The 25707-nt window shown below is 36.3% G+C and overlaps 1 protein-coding gene across 1 annotated transcript in view; it reads right to left on the reverse strand.

Annotated features, from left to right (window-relative positions):
• TTC27 (tetratricopeptide repeat domain 27) overlaps positions 1-25707 on the reverse strand; it is a 123820-nt gene that overhangs the window by 38586 nt on the left and 59527 nt on the right. Inside the window, exon 9 of the mRNA XM_009697697.1 lies at positions 16474-16587. Within this exon, the coding sequence (XP_009695999.1) occupies positions 16474-16587 (114 nt within the window). The remainder of the gene's footprint in view (positions 1-16473; positions 16588-25707) is intronic.

A 25707-nucleotide genomic window follows, 5' to 3' on the forward strand; every position in this document is an offset into this window, starting at 1 on the left:
GACTTCAAAATCCAATGGTCAAAATACTTAGTTTTCCAGTGAAGCAATGCCAGAAACTATGAAGCAATAAAAACAGTTTTCATATAACAGTGCAGTAAAGTTTTGCTTAATGGGAGAGAATAATTTCTGATTGATAAATATGGATGTAATGTGGAAAAAATGAAAACAGTTGAGATTAGTCTAAACTTTGTGAGGGAGATTATGACCAAATAGTGATTACTTTATTGATTGCCAATTTTATCACTAGATAAAAAGACAAAACCAGCACATTTGGACTGATTACATTCAACCATTATTCAGAACAGCATTTTGAGATTTCAGGTAGGATTTTGTTGATTGGAAACTAAAATGACTTAAAGGAAGTAACGAGCTACCCTTTTAAAAAAGCTCACTGATTATATATTTCTGTTAAATGCTTAAAACCTCTGAATAGCCAAGAACTAAAGCATCCAAACACAAAACAAAAGTTATTAAGCAAGGATGTATTTCAACATCAAGAAAGAAACCCTCCCCCTCATTTATCTAATTTTCAGAGGGAAATTATGACACTAAATACTTGAGGAAAATTTATTACAGCAATCACTATTCTAAATTATGATTTGTGATTCATGGAAACTCAAAAAGACCATTTCTTACATTGTGCAAAGATGCCAAGATGAAGAGCACTGCTTACTGGAGATTTCACATTATTCATGTTCTCAGGAGGGTGAAAATGTTCTCAGAGAACTCCTGTAGAAGTTCAGTGCTTAAAATGGCAAAAATCTTACCCTCACGATATTTCTTCTAGTAGCTTATTTTGATGGATTCTTCAGTTAAGATGCTCCATCTCTCAAGAGCACAAGTATTCACAGTATTTAGCATGCAATGCTTGTTTTATGGTTTCTCCTCTGCTATCTCCTATTTCCCTCTCCCCCTAACAGCTAAAGAAACTCGGCATCAGCTATCCCTCAGCAAATACTTGAAAGTTTAAAGTTTCTGGGCTGAGAAGAATGCCAGTAGAGGCTTTTTCAGGACAGCCATCTCCATGGCTTTTACACAGAGGTTTAATTCCATTGTCAGCGCCTGACATCAACCTGAGAATAATGCAGTACTCTCTCCAAGACAGATTATGCCTTGAAAAGGTCTTAAAATGTTTCAAGTTTGATGCATTTAAGGCTGTTATACCCTTTAAAAGCATAAGCAAATAAACTTTTTTTCTTTTTTTTAAAGAAAGGTTATGTCCAATTTTTGGCAAAGGAGGAACTTGCTTGTAACCTTTAATAAAGATATGACTGATATTGTGCCAGAAACCATCTATTCTGGTGTACTGTGACCTTTCTTCCCCACCTCCGTCAGGCATTACAATACAGTGTTATATAGAATAAGTTATGTCAAACATTTGTGTTTTGTAATATGTAACAGAATATAATTCTTATAATAATATAATTCTTTGAGAGACGTAATTCTTCCTCAGAAAAGCCACAAACAGAAGGGGATAGTCAAGCTGAACCTTTTAGTTTAATAACTTTTACGTGCAGTATTTCATTGTTAGTTTAGGTATGATACTCACAAACATACACGCCTCTCTATGACCCATTTAATCTATTCTGTATTCCAACTGGAACACCCTGCTCAAGAAGAAGAATCTATTTGAAACATCCTGTACTTTTTCTATTGCTGACAGACTTGAGTTTACCTACCATATACCACACATTTGCATTTTGCTTATGGTAAATTGTACAATAGTATATATATATATACACAAGTAATTAAAAAAAAATGCCAAGTTGCCTGTAAGTAGCAGAAAAAAAGCCTCATTCAAGCTTTATCACAAAACATAAGTAAACATAGTATAAATAGTCAAAATAAACATTTATATATGGCAAAAAAAAAATTATTTACAACTTAGGAATTAGATGATCATTTCTGAAGAATGTAAACAAAAAATACTTAAAACAAAGAATTTCAGAGGAAAAGTTCTTAGGACCATGTTATTAATCGCAAGCGTATGCACATTTTCAGCTTCCCCCTACCTAAGGTAGAGACTGGATGGTATTCCGTTACAGAAATAGAAATCTCAAGGGAAAAAACAGAACACAAAACAAAATGTGACATATTCAGGTAACGCAGTACCAGTACCAGTTTTTTACTGGTAATCATACCAATCATAATTCTTTCATGTTACTTAGATGTCCTTAGATGCCTGTAAGGAGGAAAAAAAATATTGTCTAATCTTATCTAGATACCTGTAACCTGAAAGCAGATATTCAGCTGCTCTAATAGCTCTTTTGGCAGTATTAGAAATAGTTGTGGTATTTTTTTTTTTTTTTTTTTTATTTTATACACCAGCAAAATGCTCTTTGGCTGAAATCTCTTTTTCAACTACTTTTATTCAGTTGCAAATCTCAAGAACATCTTTAGCTCTTTGGTGAAGGGGACAGGAGTATAAAGAGAAAAAACAGATAAGTTCAGTCTCTCTTGTTCTGAATTTGATCAGAGTGTCTTAGCTAACATCTTGGGCCATCCATTGTTCTCCCTTCTTACAAAAAAAAAATCAAATAATAATAATAAAAAAAATCACCATCTTTTTCCTAAGAATAGCTTCCCTGTACAGTGAAACCTCGACTGATACCCAGTAGTTTCTGTTGAAAAATGACTTGGCAGGAAATACACATTCTTCCAGTAGCAGAGCCTGACCCAGCAACCATACAGTATATGATGGTAAGTACATTAGAAATATGACACACAGGCAAAGTGTTTAAACTTTAGCTATCCCAAAGAAAGGCAATCACATATAAAGAAGTCTGTTTTCAATATATGTATTTTCTTGAAAGACATCCAATTCAGTTCTTCACATGTTCCTGGAAAGCTCTCTATACATCAGGGAAAAACAAACAACCCCCCTATCATTCTCTGTTAATGATTCATCTACTCACCAAAAAGGAAAATAAGCATCTTCAGCAACAACTGGCTTGAAATCAGTTCGATTTCCAGTAAAAATGAAAACACTCTAAATGCATTAAATATTCCATGCCTGATTGTATGACATATTCAAATAGAAGCACATCAAGCTCCCCTGAAGACTCAGTAGTTCTTTATCAAAAAAGGAGAAATTCACAAAAATATAATTCTTTCCATAATCATATAGCAGTATTGGGCATAGCCTGTCAGGTACACAACCAATTAAGAAATGAAACCAAAATAAAATTTGCATTCAGCTGGATGGAGTTTTATGGCCTGTGCTGGTCATTCACACCAAACAGGCTGAGGGACAGAGGCTGGACAACAGCAGATCTTCTGCTACTTCACAGGAGAGCAACTACAACTAAACATGGACTCGGGATACTAAAAACCTTGCCCAAGAAAACCACGGGCTATAGAAACAAAACGACAGTCAGTATAACACATACTCCCTTTAAACCGTTAATAGTCTTCAATTACTTAACCCAGGACAATCAGCTGCAAGTTCTAATGGTACCAGTCTTGCACTGGAGGCAATTTTCTTGCAGATCTTCAGGAGGAGCAGGTAGCACATCACTGCCAGAGGAACATACGCACTTTGCTTTCAGCTGTCCACCTTTCAACTGAGATACTCTAACCTGGGCCACAGGGAGAGGACTGAAGGACAAATTAACTTCTCCACCAGCAGCTGCCATCACCTACTCCTTGCTACCATTTTTTCCAGTGGAGGGAAGAACACGAGCCCAGGAGTCTGGGGGGCCTCTGGCCGTTCCTCCAACCCTCAGCCTGCACTTTTAACGGAGAACTGGAGGGAAGGCAGATTTCAGACGAGAGGAATAGTCCTGGCGAGGTGCACCTTGCATTTTTTAAGTGTCTGAACTTGCAACATTATTAATAACCTTTGTTTGCATGCATTTTACATGGGGGAAAATGGACTAAAGCAGCAGGTGAAGCACTCTGGGGTAGAATAATTTACTGCATGTTTCTATTTCTAAGCAACTTCAATATTTGAGGGAAGGCGGATTTCAGACCAGAGGAATTGTCCTGGCAAGGTGCACCTTGAAAGCTCCTGAAATAGTTGAAGATTGCACTATAATTTGGCATTTTTTAAGTGTCTGAACTTGCAACATTATTAATAACCTTTGTTTGCATGCATTTTACATGGGGGAAAATGGACTAAAGCAGCAGGTGAAGCACTCTGGGGTAGAATAATTTACTGCATGTTTCTATTTCTAAGCAACTTCAATATTTGCACAGATCTGCATCTGGAAAAATGGGCAGGTATAGCACAGCAATGTGCGTAATAGCTACAAACAATAATATTTATGCCATTTAAAATCAGGCATGGTAGGTCGTATCTATTACAAAAACATCTCCACATCTGTCAAAACGCCCAAGTCTTATCACAAAACCTATAATTTACAATATTCAGACAGGCAGCAATGCTGTGAAGAAACTGGGTAACTGCAAAAGCAACTGGAAATATTGAAAAGAGCCAATATCATATCATCACAGAACTCTCCATATACCGATCCAAATGATTATTTGAATCAATGGTCCTTAAATCAGTTTGGAAAGTTCAGAAGCCAAATATATTCCTCAATTCGTAACTATAACTGGAACAGGAACCGAGTTGAGTTAGGCCAGCAAACAGTTCTCTGGTTAGAAGCTACATCCAAGCCCACACTATTGCAAAGTTTGTCCTCAGTACAATAGTTTCCAATCAACTGATTCTTTACATACTAGATTCCCAAAATCTCCTACCTCTGAACATTTAGAAACCACACACAGTCACCGTATTAAATAATTTTTTTAATAATCCAACCCTCCCTGTAACTTACTGGACAGTTAGGCCCTTGGCATGATGGAAATTCTTTCGGTATAAACATTGATCAGAAAAAAGAGTTCCCACTCCCTACTACAGCATCACAGTTACAAACTAATTTCAAAGCGTGAACATTTTCATTTTTGGAATTAGTACTTGTTTCTGTAAATGATACAACCATTTAATCTAAAGAAAAGGAAAAACAACATTTTCCCCCATTAATTACACAACAGTCCATTCTTTTATATTTTATCTTTTCCACAGGCATTATTTTTCTTCACTATTTCTAAATTTATCTCATGAAGACTTGACACCAGTTTAATGACCTTTTTCAGAAATCCCTTCACTCCACTTTCTGTGAATCCATACTCTGTAGGTCAATGATTACAAATCTCCGTGGCTTATACTTCATCAGTTTTGTTGCAGAAACTGATCTGCTAAAATCTTACTCTCAACTGGTGTTCAAGAAACAAACCACCTAAAGCATTCTCCTTGATTATCCCTGGTGTTGACCTACATAATAAAAGTAAAACGGTTCCAATGTAATGTTCTCAGACTCTACCCCTATTTGGCTCTACAACCACTTTCTTGCCCCTACTTTAAAATTTGAGAGTAATTCTTTTCAGCTTTTATAAGATTTCCCACCGAAAATCTCCTTTGACAATAAATGCATTGGCTTCTCTTCAAATCACAGCTTGTATACTGACTTGAGGAAGTAAAATATTTTTTTTTTTTTGTATCAGGAGAAAAGAAAAGCCTTACTGACAGACTTTATTGACTGAGTACATAAGGACAAAAGCAAGGACCACTAATTATTGGGATTTACTAAGTTGGCTTTGACTTGTTACCTATTCCAACTTCTGCAAGCTTTAGAGCACCACTATTTCCATACCCATTCACTTTAAATACTTTTAAAACTAAACTCAGTCTCCAGTTTCTCATTTCCTGCAATGGTTAAAGCAGCACTAAAATACCTTCTAATGGAAGAATTTTTCAGAACAATGCTGGATCACTTTCAAAATATTAAAAAACACAGACACAAACAGTTTTATCAATAACATTTGTCTCACAGCTATTGTACTATTTCCCAGCAATTGTTTTTGTATGTCTTAGCTTCATTTCAGCAAATAAGAAGGTCCTCTCTACTACATGCATCTCTACAAATTAGTCTTTCAAGACTAAATTCATCCTCTATGTTTTGTGGGACAGTTCACCGCAGCCCTGGAATTCTTGAACTACAATAATCTACGCGTATAGTGCCTTCTTGTCATGCCAAAAAACTCATTCATTTGGCAGGCTTTGCAGGGGAAGATTGAGGGTATATTCCTCGGAGAAAACTGTGGGACGACAAAGTGAACTACTTTGTTTTATTTAACTGATTTAATTTCTTACCTGTAATAAACTCATCACCCCTACTGAATTAAAATTGCAAAACCGTCATCATCAGTGCATTTTATATTTGCTCTGCACATATTTCTAGTGTTCTTGAAAACTATTAAAATTTGAAAAGAATGCAAAATTCATTCTGTTTGTCCTAATTTGGCTCTTAAAAAGACATTTTATGGAGTAAATAGTTTCCATATTTTCAATAGACTACTGCCCTAATCAACCAAAACATGCATACAGATTTGTGTCATTGAAGATAAAGCATATCTGAGCCAGAGAGAGCTGATAGAAATTTATGCAATTTGAATTAATAAACTTCAATATTATTTCAGTCAGCAAATAATTTTGGTGGGGTTTTTTGGGTTTTAGTTGGGGTTGGCTTTTTTTGTTGTTCTTGGGTTTTTTGCTGGATTCGGGTTTTTTTGTTTGTTTTCATTTGCGACTTCTGTTTTTTTCCTTTAAAAGATTACTTTCCATCAGCGATGAGAATAAGACTGTCCTTCAATTATACATAACCTTATTTCTATCTTTTTTTTTAAACCAGGAGCATCCAATGTAAACATGTTTCAGACAATTGTGTCTTTAGCATAAAACTCCTGTTTTTTTTAAATTTAAATGTTAGAGAATGATGAATGGCATTTCTCCTGTCCTAAATAAAGAAGCAACCTTGCCATCATTTTAGGACTTTTCTAGATGGAAATGGAAGCGCGATTAGCAAATAAAGCAAATGCACATTATCATACCAATTAAATAAAATTATAGGCCTTGTCACCAGAAACACAACTATCAAAATATGTTTTTCATTTACAACTCGCTCCTTTCTTACAGACATCTTAGAAACGCGCAGGTTCTGATTACACTGCTTTTCAAGACATTACAGTTAGTAGATCTCAGTGTTTCAGGCCTAATTTTATAGAGCAAATAGGAAAAACACACCTTCTTGTCTTATCAGCTCCCAAGGAGTTTCTCAACTCTCAATAAACTCAGTATTGGGCTATGAAAGCAAACATGCCTTGGCACCTGCACGGCAGCTGGTGAAGGCTGGTTTACCACTTCAACATACTCTCAATTCCAGGTACTTCGTCAATGATTTTCAGCAGATCATGCATCCAATTGTTTTTAAACCTCAGCATCAAAACATGTCCTGCTGGTATATTAATTTAGTTTACTGATTGTAAGTGTAGGTTTAATAAATTTTGTAATAACATATCTAAACATTAATTGGATGTAACAGTTTTCCTCTACCCTAGCTTATGTCGTAACTGTGTTATCACCGTACCAGTTTTCCTCTGCCCTAGCTTATGTCGTAACTGTGTTATCACTCGGAATTTTAAACTTTGTTGTTCTACAGGTAGTGACTGCATCAATAGAGATACTGAATGTATAAAGATATTAATGTTTTTAATTATTCTGCATTAAACAACTCCACCACACTACCAATTTTAAACAACTATTCTATACTTCCTACTCTATATAAAAAAAATAGATTTATCACTTCTTGATAACCTTATTTCTCAATAGAGATATTGAATGTATAAAGATATTAACATTTTTAATTATTCAGTATTAAACAACTCAACCGCACTACCAATTTTAAACAATTATTCTATACTTCCTACTCTATTAAAAAAAAAAGATTTATCACTTCTTGATAACCTTATTTCAGAAAGTGAGCATTTAGAAAAATTACGCTTGTTTTACTGCCTACCTTTAGTAGGTCTTTTACCTATGAGGTTTTTCCATCTAATTCCCTGGTGTACCAGTTAAAGTTATTTCTTTTTTCTGCTTTACATGGTGGAAAACTAGAAAGCTACTGTTTATACAACATTTCCCAGGTCTTTTTCTTTGTGATAGTCTGGTAATTCGTTCTTCCCAACCCCATTACTACCCTGTCCTCAGGCAAACAAATTAATTCTTCACTTTAAACTTATTCCCTAAGTATCCCCTACATGTTTAAGCAAGATCATCATCCAAAATTTTCCACATCGTAATGACTTCAAATTAAAAAATTATTCAGGAAGACACTACCTCTTGAATCTAAGGTACTGGCTTCACCTATACTACCACTTTAATGGCAGGAAAGAGGGAACGCCAAAAATTTGTAAGGCATCTACGCAAAAGAACTTGAAGTACTGGACTACCAAGAAGACTTAGCTTTTGCATAACCCCAGGTGAACTTTTAAGATGCAAAAAGATGTTGATAGTTGTAAGGGGAAGCATACTGTGGCAGAAGTTATTGATTAGGGCACTGCAATCATGCACATCCATATTTTTTTCTAAAGTGAGTCATGTAGTAGATTCTTAATGTGAATGTTTTTGTTTGTTATATCAGGCCCTGCAAATGTGTATTTCACTTTGAAAACAATACCAGCCAACTAAGAAACAAATAATCACTTAGGTTGCCAGTGTAATTTTACTAAAAAAAGCTTCAATTTCTTTATAATAGGGCTTTTGCAGCTGGGTGGGGAAGGAAAGCACATGAGAGGAAATGAGTTCAACATTCCCAAATGAAATATAATGCATTTTGATATCAAAATTAGCACAAAAGAGGTCAAGGTCAAGAGTAGAAGATAACAGGATTCATGAATTCTGACGTAATATTTCCTTTATATTTGAAACAGAGCCAAGCAGTATACCAGGCAAATTAGAGCATCTCGTATGCAACTGCCATTTGGAATGTTTTGTAGTCAAACACTACCACCTAAAGAAGCACGGTAAAATGGGGCCTCTAATAGCATAACAGTTTTACTGACTTTCAAAATGATGAGATTACTGTTCTCGACAAATATTGAGCCCAAAGTTACTGAGTGCCAGTGCTTAGGATATGGGTTTCAATGTTAAAGCATATTAATGACTTAACCCTCAGGACAAATCCACTTTCATAGTACACAAAATCTTCAGAAAAGTACTATGTATATTTTTTATCTTTATGCTTTTAAAATTTATTTTTTACTTATTTTAATATATACTTATATAAAATATAATTTTATAGTTACTACATTATCCTTATCAAGCAAGTGTACCTTCTTGAATGTTTTTGTTTTCAAAGAAAAAGCTGTTTCACCTGTCAATTATATTATTAATTTTTATGATGTATCAAAAGGTGTGAGCAGAACTTCCCCTAAAGTCTCTAGAAGAAGCTAGATTTACGAGCTTACTTGTGAAGGATGGACTTAAAACCAGACCACTTATTTTCTGTTGCAAAACCAAGAATATTGATATCATCCACCAATACACCATGACACCGCTACATTTAAAATTAGTCCAAATAAAGGTTAGATCATTTGGCGTTTGGGGAAAGAACATCTCCATTTCCATACATGCATCCTGCCCTCTTTTTGGTATGCTTGCAGCTTATTTGCTTGTAGTGCAGCATCGCAGTCTCTCTCTTACTCTGCAGTCTCAAATGCCAAATATATCCAGCTGACCTTAGCTTTAATCTGCGTCTTTGTATGAGTCAGGAACAGGAAAGGCAGTTGTAGTCCCTTTCCCAAAGAGATCTGCATTGAAGGTTCCCCCTCTCCTATCAGACGTCTTGGCATTTTTGTCACAGCTTCATATAGCTGCCCTAAACCAGTAGGCACGTCTCATGCAATCATACGTGTGGAGACTCACCCATGGAGGACAACCGCATCTTGCACAGATGCAAGTCCCCTGTTTGTAGCTAGTTAGCTCGCTTTGATCCTGCCCTTGGTGACCAGCAGTTATAAAACACTTCGCACAGGGTGCAAAACCTGCAGAGGAACCACAAACACTTCAAAACAGTAAGCCCGCGTTAAGTTCCAAGCTGTTGTGGTTACACTGCTTTTATAGTTCCCAAATCAGCTTGCTCTGGGGGAAGGCACAATTGCAGTCAATGCTGAAAAATAGATCCAAAGACTTCTTGCATGAGCTTTGCTTTCTGTTTTTCACTAAAAGGAGAAGGAAGGACAAGGATGGAGAAAGAAATAAAAAGAAGAAAAGCTATCATTGTTAAGTTGGAGTTTAATTACAATATAGGAGGAACAGATAACTGCCTTAACAGATAAGGGAGAGTCTGGTTTGTAGTACCTGGCATATGCATTGGACAACGTGACTCAAGAAAATCTGTCTACCAGTATTGGGCTATTTCAGAACACGGTTTGTTAGCTCACCTCGGGATACCTATCTCCAGATTTGCAATGACATTTATCACATACAGGTGTAAAGCTTCATCTATTCAATTTAGCAATAAGTGGGAATAGTGTGTCCTCCATGCCTTGCATCTAGTCTGATTACATATGGAACTTAATTATTTTAATTGTTTAGTTCATTGAAGTTGAGCTTACAATGCGTATGCCTTCCAGGCCAAAGCTTAGACAGAAAGATGTGAATAGTATGTCCTAAAATCTGTTGATATTCATATTTTTCTTTGCAACTCGCTGTCATCACTTTGTCTACAAAAAAAGTGTAATATTACTGTTCAATACGGCTTAAGGATTCTCCCATCTGACGTTATGACTCCTAATACCATCGTTTGAATTGTGAGGATACTGTGTGAAGAGACTCTAAAGGGAGAAAGGTAAATGCCTTTGTAAGATTCAATGAGAAACATTTGGAAAAAACAGAGGGCTTAGTATTTTTGGCTGCTTTTAGAAAGTGCATTGACACTAGAAGTGGAACAGCTCAGCTACTGAACATAATTCTCAAATGAGCAAAAAGGTTTGTACTTTAAAAGTACTAGCTGAGAAAATACGAAGAAACTTTAGCACAGAAAGAATGGTTTCATTCTTTTCCCCACACCAGCTAATAGCGCTGATCCAAACTGGCAAATACAACAGTGCAATAGAAAACTTCTAGGCAGAAATCATTACCTGGAAAATTACACTATTCAATAGTCTCTTTTTTGCTAGTAGTACAAAAACACTTCAGTTATTCCTGAATAATTCTTGGCAGACTGGATCTCTGATTTTTTTATTTTCTTTTTTCCTCTCTCAATCATAATGGCATAGTGGAAGAAAAACAGAGGGAGCCAAGCACCGCCACGTTAATTATTTTCAAGTGTGCTGATGAGTTCAGTGTATCCCCAGAATCACTTGTTTCATGTAACATCTTCTGTCAAATCTGTCACCTGCTTAAGCAAAATGAAATACGCTCTGGAAATGTGTGTCGTGAGACTGAAATCATAACTATCACCAAGGTCACTCTCTCTTGTGATTGCTTTCTGAAGCAATAAGGTTTATTTCCAGGGTTCTGGAGACCTTGTGATCTTGCATAGAATTCATTAAGGAAAGGTTTTATAACAGACCTGGCTTTTCTCCTCTTTTTAAACACTTTTTGGAACATATGTTCTAATAATAAATACAATTCATAATAGTTGAGAGCTATTGGGATATCAGTGCAGGATCTCTACAGGATAGAAGAGGTCTGTCTTCCACTTATTACCCTCCCGAAGGAGGCGAGTTAAATCTCTCTCAGTTCACCAGTGCACCTCACAGATTCCAGTAACTTTCTGTTAAAACCTTCAACTTCACGTGAAACAAATTTATTAATGATTAATTTTTTCCCTCCTTCCTCCCCTCTCCCATTCCACACACAACTAAAAGCAACTATTACAATTTTATTTAATACACTCCTAGAGTATCAAAGGGGGTTAAAGAATAGGAATAGGAACTCCTAGTATAGTCATCGAATAGTTTAGCTGAACAGGCAAGTGCTGTCATTCCCTTAGTCGTACTAAAAGCCTCTTCTCTATTGCTTCAACCATGGTCTTGAAAGGCCTGATCAGAAAGATGTATGACTTGAGAAGCAAAAGAAGTGGGAAAAATCCGTTAGCCTCAAACCTCTCTAGATCAGCCTAGTGGGAAGAAGACTGCTCCTTCTCCTTTTTGAACTCTTCCCTTAAATGCTGAATTTGTCCAATGTAGAACAACTGCCAAATAAAGCAAAGCAGAGGGAGCAAGTTGGCAAGGAGGTAACAGTTTAGTTTTGAAAATAAAAAGGATATGTTTCTATGATAAATGACATAACTTTCTTGCATAACCATTTAAAGACCATCAATGTGAAAAAAATGAAACAGCGAAGTTGGATTCACGCTCATAGAGCTCCAGAGGCCAGTTCTGCTAGATCTGTATTAGCCTTTTCTTTCTATAGGTGTACATAAACTCTTTTCAGAGTCAAAAGAATTGAACACCAACTAGCATGTTTCTATAGTAAGAACAATTTAAACAAAAAAACCCCTGATTATTTCCCTTTTTCATACACACAGAAAAACATTAGTTGCTGGAGAAAATGACACTCCGAAGTATTATTTAAGTGAAAATTACAGGGCAGTTGACACTGAATTCCCAACCACATACATCTGTGTATGACTAAGGATATAAAACAAGATCTCATGTGACCTTTCAATCTTAGACGTAATGATTAGCATATAATATTGCTAGTCTGCTCCCAGCTCTCCTGAAGTCTTATTAAAAACACCCTTTCAAGACACATTTCTCTCTTCCTAACAGGCAAATTCCTCTGCTGCCAAGAAAAGCAAGCGAGAGAGAACAGTATGAAATACCGCATACGTTGTACTGCGTGTGCGGAAAACCAAGCGATTAGCTTACAGGCGTGCTATCACCAGGTGCAGTGAGCAGCAGCAAATACAATCAGAAAAGGGGCACATAACACGCCGATAAAAGCTGTGAGTGTAGAGGTGGCCAGTGTAAGCACTCAGACGAGGCTGCAGGACGGAGCTGTAACAAGTCACCGTGGGACATGGCTCAGCAGGCTACTGCTGTACCAGGCACACGGCAGCTTCACCCCTTTTGCTGCCGGCATAATCCAGCAGTAACGATGCTCTCACTTTTACCCCACCATCCTTTGTACAAAGCACGGCGTTTTAATTCATTTTGCTTCATTCTTAAAAATATTTTAAAATCCACTGAAATGGAAGAGTACTCTTATTTTGCATATAGAATCGTTTAGGTTGGACAGGACCTTTAAGATCATCGAGTCCAACCCTTAACCTAGCACGGCCAAGCCCACCACTAAATCACATCCCTAAGCACCACGTCTACACGTCTTTTAAATGCCACCAGGGATGGGGACTCCATCACCTCCCTGGGCAGCCTGTTCCAGGGCTTTACAACTCTTTCAGTGAAGAAATTCTTCCTAATATCAAGAAACTACAGTGGGATGCTGTCCTTTATGTGTTTTAAACTGGTTTGACGGTGGTTTGTTTGTTTGTTTGTTTTTTAAATCACCTCCCCCTTTTCTCTTTTTTCATAGCTCCTAGACCACTCAAAATTCCTTTTTTCTCCCCCATCCTATTATTTGAGCTCTGGCTGCACTTTCAGCAGTAATTTGTGGTTTAACAGCTTATTCCAACTCCCTTTCCACTATTAATAGTTTCTGAATTACTTTCTTACAATAGAAGGTAGGTGAAGATCCCAAAACTGATTTAGAAATGGCAGGTTTCTGGTTATATGGAGAGCTATTTATCAAAAACTATCCCCCTTTCTTCCTGTTTTCTCCCTCCCTCCCTTTCTTTTCTTTCCACCCTAGCGCTTCTCACCCTCCTTCACCTACACTCATATGGAAAAAAAACAAACACCCAACCTTAAAAAAATTATACTGTATCCAGAGACACATTTTGTTTGGCAATACCTTCATCCAGACTTCAATATATGTTATACTGCTTATGATTAAATATTCTAGTGGAATGTAAAATAACTGTTTCCTTTTCTTAGAAAAATGGTTGAAAAAAAGTACTGGCTTTAGAAATCTTTAACCTTATTTTTGTGGATCCAAAGCTCATTTAGGCAAAAACTGGACAGAGGCAACCAGTAGCATCCAGAAAAAGTTAAGGGAAAAAAAATCTCTCCTTCTCACTTCCAGTTAGCTACTAGCTGAAGTATGTTCCAGAGTATCCAGAACGATAATTTTAAAACCTGTTCCAAAGACTATATTATCTGTAGTTCAGATTTTTAAAGTAATCAGAAAAAGGTTTTGAAAATGACCATTCCAATTGCTTTTGAAGCTTTCCAATTATAAAAAAATACTTACAAAATCATTTCATAAAAACCACTTAATGTAAAGTAGGGATATATTTCATACTTGGAGTGTGGCAGTTAAATTCAACCAATAAACCCTCATTTCAAAAATAGCTGCAATTATTTCCAAACAATTAAAATAAGTTAAATACAGCCAGGTCCCCACAAAAATTTATCCAAAAAACACTTTCTATGACAAACCAACAATGTACCCTGGCTTGCTTTAGGGCTGAAAAGCAGCATATGCCTGCCCAGTGGTATTCATCTAAAAAGATGCTGATCAGCTGCAGATCCAGCATAGAGGGAAAGGAAGGAGAGTTACAGTAGGAGAGGACAGGAGAGTCCCACCATCAATAAGTCAGAGCCAAATAATTTCTCATGCGCTCTTCAGAGCACTCTTCGGACAACCCGAAAGTAACTCAGAGGATTTAGTTTAGCACTTCTTATTCAAGCTGTCTTACAAGAATTTTTATAATTACTTTAAAAATTTGATATTGCAAACAATGGAAGGGGAATCTAATCATATTTACACCCACCTTCTCCCTTAACCTTCAACACCTGATCTTTCTACAGCAATCTGAACTCGTAAACATGAAATTATAAAACAAACAAAACCAAACATCCCCCCCCCATTTGTATCAAAATTCTATGGTTTTGAAATCCATTTTCTACTGATACATGGCTGCAGAATTTGCTAGCTCTTTGGCATCTTCATGAAGATGATACGCCAAAACCCCTTGTGTTACGTATGAAGATAACATTGTTCACCCTATGTTTTCTGATTCCTTCTTAGAATTGTTAGAAACCATGGTATTAAAAAATTCTGATCTGATGAAACTTAGGAATGAAAACCTTAAATGGAAAGTTATTCAAGTTATTTGATTAATTTAGCATGTATCAATCCTTAAACAACTTTTAACTATTTTTGGAAACTAAGCTTGATACCATATCGAATCAACACAAATATGTCATTATATTCAAACATCTAGAAAACTTAATGAAAGAAAACATAAACATACTAAGATTTAAGATAATATTTAAAACCACAGATTCTTTGTCTACTGTGAGGTCACCTCCCAAAATGTCAGAGTGCAATGCTAACCAAATCCTTCGCATTACTGCAGTTGCAGCACACGATGAAGTCAGATAAATGTACTTGCAACGATAACCCCTTCATGAAGATTTCCGTCATGAGACTGTCAAACTCCATAGTATAACAATTTCCAGTGCTCAGGTTTAATCAAGCTAGACAAAAATGCTGGAGACTCTCCAACTGTTTTAAGGCTTAGGGCATCAAGGATCCTGAGATCACTTCCCAAATGCCGTCAGATGCTACATCTCCCAGACTTGGAATCCTGGCTTCCTTGACACTCTCCTACTGACCCTGGGAAATTCCACTATAGCAACTTTATGTCCTCCTCAGCAAAAGAAAAATGCAGCAGCACATTCAAGCTGCACTCCTTCAAAGGTCCATGCATTAATAATGATTTTAAATGAAACATCAGCTTTTCAGGATTTAATTACACAGCACTCTAATCATAAGTTTTATACATTCCTGGCTGTTTTAGTCAGCAGGACTGTTGCCTGATGGACACGTAGAAATGCCTGCTGTTCAAAAAGATGACAAATGGCTAACAAAACTCTGTAATATGAAGGAGAAAAAAAATATCTTTATATATACAGACCTTTCCTTTGAAAAATTTATTTTTTTGAATAAATCCTATTAGCTGACACATTTCAGAATTTTAAATTTCTTTTTTGCATTTGAAAACTGATCTTCTCTTTGTTTGGAGCAAGATTATTTACTGCAAGTTTGAGGCAGTGATTAAACATACTAATCACTAAGTATCACATCAAAACAGTAAATCAAAAGTGCTGCTGTAGCCACAAATGTGTTTTCTTGTTCTCACAATACCAATGAGTTTTTACAAGTTTCAGTGTTTTCTACAGATGATTTACTTGACTAAAAACTATTAAAAAACTGATAGCAGTAGCATTTACATTCGTTAGCTTCTACACAAAAACCTCCTCAGATCAGAAATCAGGAACTAGAGGTAAGAAAACAGATTTTAATTTCAATCTTCCAAAACTTGTCATATTTTTGAAAGAAAGTGACCATTTATTACTTGTGCATAGAAGAGTTTCTCTCAAGACTGGCAAACATAAAAGGATTTGTGGTTTACGCATCTGATTTAGAGACATAATTAGAAAATTATCTCACTGTACAGTTCGCAGAGAGGAACCGCAGAAGCTCCTAACTCCTGCCTGTTTCTATGTGATGTACAAAGAAATCCTGTTTATAACAAGGCAGCTCAGAAGCCTTACCTGAGTCTGCTTCATCGCCCGTTCCATTCTGCGAGTACTTCCTTTCTCAAGCTTCGTCCGAAGGAGTAAGGCTGACGTCTGAATGGCCCAGAACTTCGGCTGAGAGAGCAAGCACTGCAGAGAAAAATAACATTTTTTCATTATTTCATTTTAAAAGACACTGAAGACAGTAACGTTTTTAACAGTGTTCTCAAGCATGAATGCTGTTCCCTATTCTGAAAGTCAAATACGTGGTTGTAGCACTTATTTGATAAATTGAAGGCTGTACAGATTACCTCAATCTATTTTCAATATAAAAGGTAGCCATGAAAAATATTTTCTCCTTCTCAGCTACTGCAGCACTGTGTGTACATGTACCCATAACAGTGCATACACCAAACTGCACAAATTAAAATGGCTACTCAGAATGAAAGGAAAATAAAGAATTTGAAACTGAGCAGGCTGGCTCAGCCTTCTCCACACCTGCATACTGGATAGCTGTGGAGAGCAGCAGGGATCCTACTTCTTAAGGCTGAACAAAACCAGTTCTCTCTTGGCCGCTCCTCATATGCGAGATGCTGTAGCACCTTGCATTAAATAGGCTGAATTGCTAAAAACCTGAAGGATATTAATTAATTTAGAATTTGCCATGACTTGAGTATAACAGGAGGAATTTTTGGTGTGTAGTAGATGCATGGGGAATACAGAATAATCTAGGTAAAAAGCTTTCCTGTAGACATGGTAAATTAGCCCTTGGAATGCCCTGCCCTGATGCCAGGAACTTGGTGCCAGTCTCCAACCACTGATCTTTAGGAAAGGCCAACAGGAGATATGTACCCAATACCACTTTGGTATCCTTCCATAACGTACTGGATTCTTTCCAGTACGGTTTCAGATCCAGTATACCATTTTTCTGTTAGATATTCACTTTGAAAGGGGAGACAGCAGGAAAACTTCCTTGCTAGTTTTATTGACGCTACAAATACAATCCAGCTTCTCAGAAAATAGATTTTTCTATAGATAATTGTAGACTGGAGAAAAAGCCCCAGTAGTTTTATTCCTTTCTCTCAAAGGTCTCCCAAAGCATTAAAAAGTATAGTCTGCTGGTGGTTTGTGTGAAACGCCTGACAAATTTCTGTCATACTGTAATCTGTTTTTCTTTTCCCTAGTGTTTTCACAGGAAAGGAAGCCGAAAGAAACAAGCTAAAACAAATTCTCTCCAAGCAAAACTACAATGGGAAGAGAGGCGACAACAAATGAAAGTAGTACGAATGCATGTACAGCCACCAAACACTTCAACATCAGCTGCTCCTCCCTCTTGTGACCAACCATCTCTGTACAGATTCTTTCATTACTTCTACTCAGTATTACATTAAGAAGTACCCAAAGGTGTCTACGTGGTCCTCTATGTGGCTGAGGACCTGGAAGTATTAGGGGAACACAATCGCAACGTTCTCTATTCTGTATACTTTCAAGTGCCCTTTTACAAATTAACTGTGATCAGTAAATCTGTTAACTGCTCCAAATCCTAGTTCCGAGAGCTTTGCTACCTGGCGGTAGATACTAGTATTTATATTTCAAATGAACAGCTCTCTCAAAAGGATAGTGAAACCTAAAGAGCTTGACTAATAATTCTTCTACAGATATTTTCAGGTCCCATTACAGCCGTTGTCCAGCAGCAGAGTCCTTCTCCCCTCACTTGGGTTCACCTTAGCAACTGGCACAAGCAGGGCACAGCACAAAGCCTCGGTGTCCACGCCATCCAGCTCTGCCGGAGAACCGGCAGCTCAGGAAAGCCTCTCCTCTGCCTCTGTGTATACCTCCTACACCGCCGGCGAGGCAGTGATCCAAGCTATCATGCTGTTGAGGTGTGTATAAAGTCGTATGGGGAGGGAGGAGAAGCAAAGAGAAACAGAGTGCAAGAGAGGCAGAGATAATTAGATTTCACTTCTCTGCAGGAGCAATAACAGTCTTATCTTGAATAACAATCCTGCTTTTTAAAGGTATTCATAAATCAAAATGTAAGGTATACCTGCTGTACAACTACAGAAGAAAAATTTTAATTCTCTAGCAGTTTTATTGATACAAAAAAGCATTGCAACTACATAGGACAATGAGAAGGGGGCCAATTTTTCACTAAAGAAATACTTGTAATTTTATACTTATGCTGAGCTCAGTCCTGTGCCAGACATCAAATGCTCACCTCTTCATTGCCTAATTGTAATGTTTAAAGCGCCAAAGATGCACAATAACACATGTATAAAGGGCACAAATGTTCATACTCAAGGGCTGTAAAGAATAATTTCAGAACAAGTATCCATAACTATTACACAAGCTTTAGTCTTCTACCCAAAATCTCCACATATTCCAGATAATAAATATTTTCTTGTAAGTCCCAAAGCTTTATATTTTCACCCGAAGCTAAATTTAGACTCTATTAATGAGACTATAGGTTAAAATAAAACATCTGGAAATATAAAAAACTAAATCAAAACTAGGCAAGTTTTGTCAATGTATCTGAAAGCTTACTGTATTATACCAAAGGCAGCTAAAAAAATTAACAAAATAATTCTAAAACAAAAACACTATTGAGAACCTTCATAAATCACTTTTGTTCTCACTTTAGGAGGGAAAGAACAATAAAGAAAAAGAAAACCAGGAAAAGTAGATAGGATGAGAAGAAAGGAAAGAAAATAAGGTTATGTAACCTTTTCTGCACTGAATGGAATGCCTTCACATAGGAAAACTCATTTCTCCAATTCTTCCCCACATTTTTCTTCCTACCAACAAGAACCCTTTATATCTTCCTCTCCCTTCATATCAAAATGTAAAAAGGAGATTACTGAAATATTACACAAAACAGAATATTTCATTCAATATATCATCCTTATATGACATTGGAATGAAACGACATGATCCTCAAAGCCTTAATAACAAAGTACACGGTTATTGTACGATACCTTTATAATATCCCCATTACCAGGTAAGAACAAAATGGCAAGTAATACCTGAATTGTGAGATAGGTGCACATCACTAACGACACCCAGACCAAACCCAGGCTCACTCACAGGTACCATTAAGGAATGGTTCAGCCTCACCATTATTCAGAATTTAACCCAGGTGTGATGCTCCCTGATCACTCCAGTAACTCTCTGTTAGAGAAACAGAGAAGGAATGGTTGCACAATTTGCAACGTCTATCCAACATTCAGAACAAGCTAGTAAGAATCTTCAAGGAAGCATGTGCCATTGGTATTTCATATGTACATGTACATACAAATGTATCTGTATCTTATTTACGAAGATATAATGTTTTGTTTTAAGGAAACTACATACAGAGAAAGCAGCCTGCAGCTTAAAAATCAAGAATGTAATTCAAGATAAAACAGAAAAGTTAACCAAAGAACTCTGGTTCTTTGACACTTGTTTAATTTGAAATTTTTTGGAAGTTTCTCCTAGCACTGAACTGGTGACAAAAAAAGGTAAGATAAAAATAATTGACTTATAGAAAAACCTGAAAGATGCCACATGATTGTGGGAAAGTTTCTGTAAATTTAATCTACATATTTTTAACAGAATAGTATTTTATAAAAGATACTCTTTGCAATTCTGAAAAAAGTATGCACAGGAAACTGCGCTGGGAAGCAGTTAGATGAACTTTACAGAACTATTTCTAATTGCCTAAGAAAGATTAAGGCAAGCCAAGGTCCAGAGAGAAGCAAAAAGTTTTGAGAAATGTCCTCAGAGTATCAAATCCTCTATTAACTGAGCTGGAACGCAGATGATTTCCAGTAGTAGCTTCTGGTTGAAATGGGATTTGTAACTTTAAACAGTAATTCTGTTAGAACTTTGTAAGGTAAAACACGGTATGTTTGTGACTAAGTGGTTTCCAATACCTGTGCTTTTTTTTTTTTTTTTTAATGTTGTACAGAAAAGCATAAATATCAAGAGGATAAGAAAAATACTATATTCCTAGTTACAACTAAGTAGTAGGACCATGGCTTGACAACAAAACAAGCTAGCCAATATGACCACTTTTTGCTCTTCTGCTTGGTGTATTAACATGGAAAAATTTCCCGTTTGCTGAAAGAGAGCAAGCAGTCTCTCTGTTCAAATCCAGCATACATACCAATTCTGCTGTACATGGCCATCCCAAAGATTTAAAAATAAAGAAGAATCAAAAGAAGATCTGATTATATATCATCACCAGCAAACGGATAACGTTGAGGTTTCACAGACCTTAAATTCCTCCTGGTAGTGCTTTTATTATTATCACAACACTCAACTGTTTACCAGTCCTTCAGTGACCAGAAATTAAAATAACTATGCACATACACGAAACCTCAAAATATAATAAATACACAACTAAAATCTATTACTGTTTTCTAAATAGGCAAAAGGTAAGCTACATATTTAACTGGACAAGTAGTATTTGATGTTTAAGCTGATTTAAATACATATGTTAAAGGATTGTTTTTAAGCACAGAATGCTTTTCTTCTGGTGAATATAAATATTTTGATGCAAAAAAGTTGCTTAGCAACCACCTAAAGGAACTGCTATCTCCTTTCATCTATATTTAAATTAAAAGTTTGTATTTCATAATTATCACAGTACACATGCTCTGTATTCTCAGAGATGAAACTGCCGATAAACTTAAAAATGCACTAAGAATTATAGAACATTGAATAACAATTGGAATAAACAGGTTTTGTTCTTGGATCCACCATTGTCTTCAGTTCAATGCTATCCTAAGATTTCTCCTCTTTTTATTTCCCATCACAGTATTATACACAGAACCTCTCTATCACTACATATAATTTGTATTGTTATATATAATGACATAGAATTATTGTATGTAAATCTCTATATTTATTATTATATAATTGTGTTAAAATTGAACCCTTAAACTATGTTATCTGTAAATCCCCATCTAATTCATCCCAGACAAAGACTAAACACTATCATTTTGGAGAGGTTATGTTTTTAACAGGGGAGCTCCTCCAGTCTTTTCCTAAACCATCAGTTTATTGAAATTGAATAATCTGAATTTCAGATGGAAACAAGTCCCATTCCTATATACTTATATGTGTATAATACAGAATATTTTCTATTTCTCAGAGACTATCACCTTAATGCATGACGACTTGACTTTAGTTTCAAAATTCAAACATAACCTGACATAAAAAATAAAAATTCCTCCTGGACAGTAAATTGGAAAAGGTGGCAACAAAGCACAATATGCCAAATTCAAGGCTACTAACTTCACTGCTTGTACATGAGAAGTTATACTAATGGATTCTGCAGTACAATCCTCGATTTATATAAAACATCATGACTACATGATAGTTTCAAACAAACAACAGTGGTTAACTTGGGAACAAAAAAATAGGATGCTGAAGCAAACGATTTCAAACCATCTTCTCATTGCAGCTTCTGTCATCTATAACCACATTCCCAAATAATAATTTTGGAATTTACACCACTAATCAGAGTGACAGTTTGAGCACCTATAAATTCCTCACCTTCCTAAGTATTAGCGACAATAAATATTTGATATTTGTTTGCATGTGTCAATAGTTCGATAAGACTAACTAATGTGAAAAAACAAATTTTGGGCGTCTGTTCAAGACAGCAAACCTCCAGATAAATAAACTGTTAATCTCTAGAAATATCAGGATTGCTTTAGACACAAGCAATTAGAAGATGTAAGGCTGTATATTCTCCAGTCACATTTTATTAGCTAAGAATACCTTCATATTTTCTAAGGCCCAACAAGAAAAAAATTACATTAGGATTTCACTCCAGATGATTCTTGTTACAACTTGACAAATTCTAATCCTATTTGGCATAATTATGCCCTTAGAAAGCAACATGAACAAGATAATGGACACAAACAAGGAAAATAGTATTTTCATTCCTTAGAGAGCAACATGAACAAGATAAGGGACACAAACAAGGAAAATAGTATTTTCATACCTTGAGAATGCAAGGCTTCCATAAATCTTGCAACAGTGGACATATTTAGTGGTTAGCAAGTAGAAAGGCAGAGAAGAAAAGACAGTCTGTAATATATCCAAGTAAATGTAGGTCCTAGCATGGACTAGCCAGTAGACTTTAGACTTAGTAGATTGCTTTTTTTTTTTTCTTTTTAAAAGATTTAAAGAGAAGGAATAGTCATATCAGTGTGTATTCTACTCCACGTACATCTCTCATCCTCAAAGTCAAAAGAATTGCTCAGACACCAAACAACCATCAAAGGCCTTGTTGATATATTTTAACAATTATCAAAACCTGTGCTGTTTATGGCTTGACGCGTCTGTTTAATTTCACACTTTCACTAAAGACTGAAATCTATCTTACACTAGTCACTCTAAGGGTGATTTGGATTGGAAAAATCAAAATATTACCAACTTACCCAGCAAATTAAAAGTGTACATACATCAAGACAAAAGCAAGTGTTTTCAAAATTTCTGGTTTTTTTCCTATTAAACAGCAATTTTAGCTTGTAACTTTTTCCATATGGCTTTGACAACTATAATCTTTCTTTTTTAAAAAAAGACCTAACAATATGCAAAGTCTTTGGAGCTACAGACTAGTAATTGATCAAACAGTCTTAGGACAAAACTATCAAGACAAAGATAATTTACATTTTCTTTGCAAACACCGCAACTTGTATTATACACATAAAATGAATTATAATTTCAGGCATTATTCCAAGTCCTGTGTTAGTGTTTCTTTTTCAGTGTTGCACAGGGAAAACGTGTTATTACTTGGTTAGATCTTAAATATTTTCTTGCCTAAGAATATCTAATATAAATTCTACATGGCACCTTTAGAGTATTAAGCCAAGACCTTTGCACTGTAACAAGAAAACAAAAAATTATGCAATGCTTGAGCCTGTACAACATGCATTAGCAGAAGTTCTGTATTTTCCTTTCTTTCTTTCATTGATTTTAATGAGTTGTTACATAAAGATAGCATGTTACAGAGACAACCATAGAATCACTTGTGATTTTTTTAAAAGTCTCTTCAAATTATCCTGATTTAAGTGCTACATTCTTTTTAAACAACTTGTGTCTGACTGTCAGTTAGGTAAACCAGAGAGACAGGCAGAAATCCTGAAAGTATTAAAAAGTGACAGAGGAGATTTACTTTCCTGCACTGGCTGAGACATCAGCATATGCACAGTGTGATTTTCCAGTATTGATTTAATATTCCATATATATTTCAGTAGGTTTAGACCACACATTCAGCATATTTTTTCCAAAGTCTAAAGCTATTCGCTCAACTGCATGACAAGGGTTTATTTTGGTGTATAAAACTAATCCTGGGACTGTACAACTAAAATAGCTTTTCACCGCAACAGGTGTTAGCTGATCATGAGCAGAGCTAGGCTTAAAGCTCTTAGCTGCAGCCATTAGAAATACCTCTCGGTGTTAAAAAGTCAAGAGCAAGGCCAAAATACAATCAGTGATCCATATCAAGGGACTAGTTTAATTAGAATGGTATCTTTAAAATTTGCTTTGTCTAGTCTTGCCTGTTAGCCCCGGCACTCAAGTTGTAATGTTACATCATTGTAAATACAGAGTACCTTTTGTTGCATTTGACTGCTAAAACAATATGACACTACCTGATTTCTTTGCATTTTTATATACATCAATGTGTTTGAATGAGATTCTTTCACATATATAATTTCACGGTCTTGGATAACTGAATGCATTTGAAATAAAATATTAACTGAGAGTTTTTAAAATTAAAAATGCGTACACACACACACTGGACAGTTCCTTTATTCCCCATCTGCAGCTGTGAAGAGTTGTTAGAAGTTTCCTTTTTGTCTTTCCACACTTCATAATGCAAAACGTACGCAAAGATGTTAAAAACCTCTTAGTCAAACTGTTAATTATTTAGACTATACTAGACTGATTTATAAATGAATGCTAGATTCAATACAGCAATTACATTGCACTTGCCTAAATGCAACTTAAAGTTCTTAAGTATCTCGTTTAATCTCAGTTTGCAAGTGACTGACTCTCCCTGGAATTTATCATATCTGGAATTTATCATATCGGAAGGTACATTAAATACAGAATCCCAGACTGGTGGGGGCTGGCAGGGACCTCTGGAGATCATCCAGTCCACCCCCCCCTGCCCAAGCAGGTTCACCTACAGCAAATTGCACAGGAACACATCCAGGTGGGTTTTGAGTATCTCCAGAGAAGGAGACTCCATCCTCTCTGGACAGCCTGTGCCAGGGCTCGGCCACCCTCAAAGTACAGAAGTTCTTCCTCATACTTAGAGGGAACTTCTTGAGTTTCAGTTTGTGCCCGCTGCCCCTCAACTTGTCGCTGGGCACCACTGAAAAGCATCTGGCCCCATCCTCTTCACACCTACCCTTAAGGTATTTATAAGTACTGATCAGATCCTCCTCTCAGTCTTCTCTTCTCCAGGCTGAACAGACCCAGTTCTCAGCTTTTCTCACAGAGTTTTACACATATATACACGTATACATTTATACATATACAATATAAGAGTTACTCAGTAGCTGGCTTAATCAATTCAAAAGTTAGAAGGGAAGACTGGAATAAATTTGCTTCTCACAAGACTTACAAAATATTCCACTAATGTCTACAGGAAGACTAATGTCATTTCACTTTAACTGTATTTTCCACAACTTTTTTTTTACCCCACTCAAACAGTGTTCTGTAGTAAATGGGTAGCTGTTGAGAACATCCACCCAAAGGAATCCTCATACTCCAACCTGCTTATCACTCTAAATATATTTCCCCTCATGGCACTGGTTTTAAGCAGTAACTCTTACTCCTTCTGACATCTATCTTGCAAAGAACAGCTTCTGGGCAATTATCCATGCTAGGTCACCTTGGAAATTGTGCTGGCTTTTGTGCCATTTTTCTAGCACTTAGGACTTCAAGGAATCAAAAATCAGGCAGGAAAGCTTGGAAGTTAGTCCCTCTGAGTCTTTTTATGTAGGCAGCGATGACAGGAAGGTTCCCTAAAAAGACCATTTTGAACAAGTGTCAATCCCAGGGTCTCCCTGAGAAAGCCTCTTACTCTCCATCAACTTTATGAAGGAGACTAGGTTCCTAGTTAGATGCCCAACTGAGGTGCTTATTGCCAATGAATCCTCTAGACATGTGCTCAATAATTTTATTGTATCTTCCAGTCTCAAATCTCATTTGGTTCCCTTCAGTTTGTCATGGGGCTGCAGACACCTCTGGAATGACTGTTTCATC

This window comes from Cariama cristata, unplaced genomic scaffold (genome assembly GCF_000690535.1).
Source record: "Cariama cristata isolate BGI_N322 unplaced genomic scaffold, ASM69053v1 scaffold1833, whole genome shotgun sequence".
Taxonomy (NCBI): Eukaryota; Metazoa; Chordata; class Aves; order Cariamiformes; family Cariamidae; genus Cariama; species Cariama cristata.